Source organism: Gossypium hirsutum, chromosome A03, assembly GCF_007990345.1.
Source record: "Gossypium hirsutum isolate 1008001.06 chromosome A03, Gossypium_hirsutum_v2.1, whole genome shotgun sequence".
NCBI lineage: Eukaryota > Viridiplantae > Streptophyta > Magnoliopsida > Malvales > Malvaceae > Gossypium > Gossypium hirsutum.
In genome coordinates, this window is record NC_053426.1 from 71,754,234 (window position 1) to 71,756,458 (window position 2,225).

General features: G+C 39.6%; 1 protein-coding gene across 1 annotated transcript; it reads left to right on the forward strand.

Annotated features, from left to right (window-relative positions):
• The first annotated feature begins 958 nt into the window (after positions 1-958).
• On the forward strand, positions 959-1,951 carry LOC121218192 (uncharacterized). Its single transcript, XM_041095023.1, has 2 exons — positions 959-1,054; positions 1,520-1,951. Exons 1-2 carry the CDS (start codon positions 959-961, stop codon positions 1,949-1,951), a joined length of 528 nt encoding a protein of 175 aa, XP_040950957.1.
• Positions 1,952-2,225: the final 274 nt, after the last annotated feature.

A 2,225-nucleotide genomic window follows, 5' to 3' on the forward strand; every position in this document is an offset into this window, starting at 1 on the left:
TGTAAAGGACTTGTCTATGATTGCGACTCCACATAACAAGGTTGCTGCAAAAAGGAGTTAAGTTTGAATGGTCAGATAAGTGTCAGCAGAGTTTCGAGAAGTTGAAGATGTTATTGATTGAGGCTCCAGTATTAGTACAACCCGAATCAGGAAAAGAGTTCGTGATTTATAGCGATGCTTCTCTAAATGGGTTAGGATGTGTACTTATGCAAGAGGGCAAAGTTGTGGCTTATGCCTCGAGACAATTGAAGTCTCACGAGAAGAATTATCTGACACACGACCTAGAGTTGGCTGCCATAGTGTTCGCTCTGAAAATCTAGTGACATTATTTGTTTAGAGAGATATGCTATGTATACACCGATCATAAAAGTCTTAAGTACTTGATGACCCAAAAGGATTTAAATCTGAGACAACGGAGATGGTTGGAACTTTTAAAGGATTATGAGTTGATTATCAGCTACCATCCGGGAAAAGCAAACGTGGTCGCTGATGCATTAAGTAGAAAATCATTGTTTGTAGTGAGAGCAATGAACACCCAATTGACCTTGTTAGAGGATGGTTCGGTTCTAGCAGAGTTAAAAGCTAGACCGACGTTTCTTCAAGAAATTTGCGAGGCTCAGAAGAGTGACAGTAAATTACTATCCAAGAAAACCCAGTGCGAATCAGATTTTTAGATTGGTTCCAATGGTTGCTTGAGATTTCGGGAAAGGATTTGTGTTCCTAAGGACACCGAATTGATTCGTAAGATTTTAGATGAGGCGCATAGTGGTTGTTTATCAGTGAACCTTGGGAGTACGAAAATGTGAAGAAAATGTATTGGTGGCCGAGGATTAAAAAAGATATTTCAGAGTTCGTATCCAAATGCCTAGTATGTCAACAAGTGAAAGCCGAGCACCAAGTACCTTCAGGTTTACTTCAACCTATTATGGTCCCAGAGTGAAAGTGGGATCGGATTACTATGGACTTTGTAACAGGTTTGCCAGTGACCCCGAGGAAGAAAGATGCTACGTGGGTTGTGATTGATCGACTAACAAAGTCGACTCATTTTATTCCGGTACGCACCGATTTCCCACTCAACAAGCTAGTCGATTGTATATTTTGGAAATTGTGAAGTTACACGGAGTACCTTTGTCGATCATATCAGATAGAGATCTGAGGTTCACATCGTGGTTTTGAAAAAAAGCTCCAAGAAGCTTTGGGTACAAAGTTAAATTTTAGTACGGCTTTCCACCCGTAGATCTATGGCTAATTAGAGAGAGTAATTCAGACCTTAGAAGACATGCTCCGATGTTGTGTATTAGAGTTTCAGGGCAGTTGGGAAAAGTATTTGCCGCTGGTGGAGTTTGCTTATAATAACAGCTTTCAGACGAGTTTGAATATGGCACCTTATGAAGTGTTGTATGGGTGTAAGTGTCGAACGCCTTTGTATTGGACAAAGCTTAGAGAGAGTCAGATTCATGGGGTCGACTTAGTTAGGGAGACTGAAGAAAAAGTTAAGGTGATTTGTGATTGTTTAAAGGCCGCTTCGGATAGACAGAAATCTTACGCAGATTTGAAACGAAAAGAGACCGAGTTTCAAGTCGCTGATAAAGTATTTCTAAAAGTATCCCAGTGGAGGAAGGTTCTTAGATTTGGTAAAAAGGGAAAACTAAGTTCGTGTTTTATCGGACCTTATGAAGTGATTGAGAGAGTCGGGCTGGTAGCCTATCGGTTAGCTTTACCATTGAAATTGGAAAAGATCCATGATGTATTCTATGTGTCCATGTTATACCGATACCGCTCTAACCCTTCACATGTGATTTCTCCGATTGAACTAGAGACTGGATTGGATATGTCTTATGGTGAGGAACCTCTTAAGATCCTAGCTCGAAAAGTTAAGCAACTGAGAAATAAGAGCGTTCCCCTTGTGAAAGTGTTATGGCAGAAACATGAGATCGAAGAGGCCACATGAGAGCTCAAAGAAATCATTGAAAGCCAATACCCAAACCTTTTTATCGGTAAGATTTTTGGAGACGAAAATCCTTAACGGGGGAGAATTGTAACAGGCTGATTTTGGGGCTAATTAAAAAAGTGGTTTCGAAACCACTAACCTGAGGTTGAGGAAATTATTTTAAATATTATTTTATGTACTGTAGCAAGATTAAATAAGTGTTTGAAAATTTTGGTGAATTAATTTTAGCGATTGCTTGCTTAACTACGAAAAAGGACTAAATCGCATAAAATGA

Coding starts and splice junctions, on each gene's coding strand:
- LOC121218192 (XM_041095023.1), top strand. CDS start 959: ATGGACTTTGTAACAGGTTTGCCAGTGACCCCGAGGAAGAAAGATGCT. Junction 1,055..1,519: donor AGTCGACTCATTTTATTCCG/GTACGCACCGAT, acceptor GATTGTTTAAAG/GCCGCTTCGGATAGACAGAA.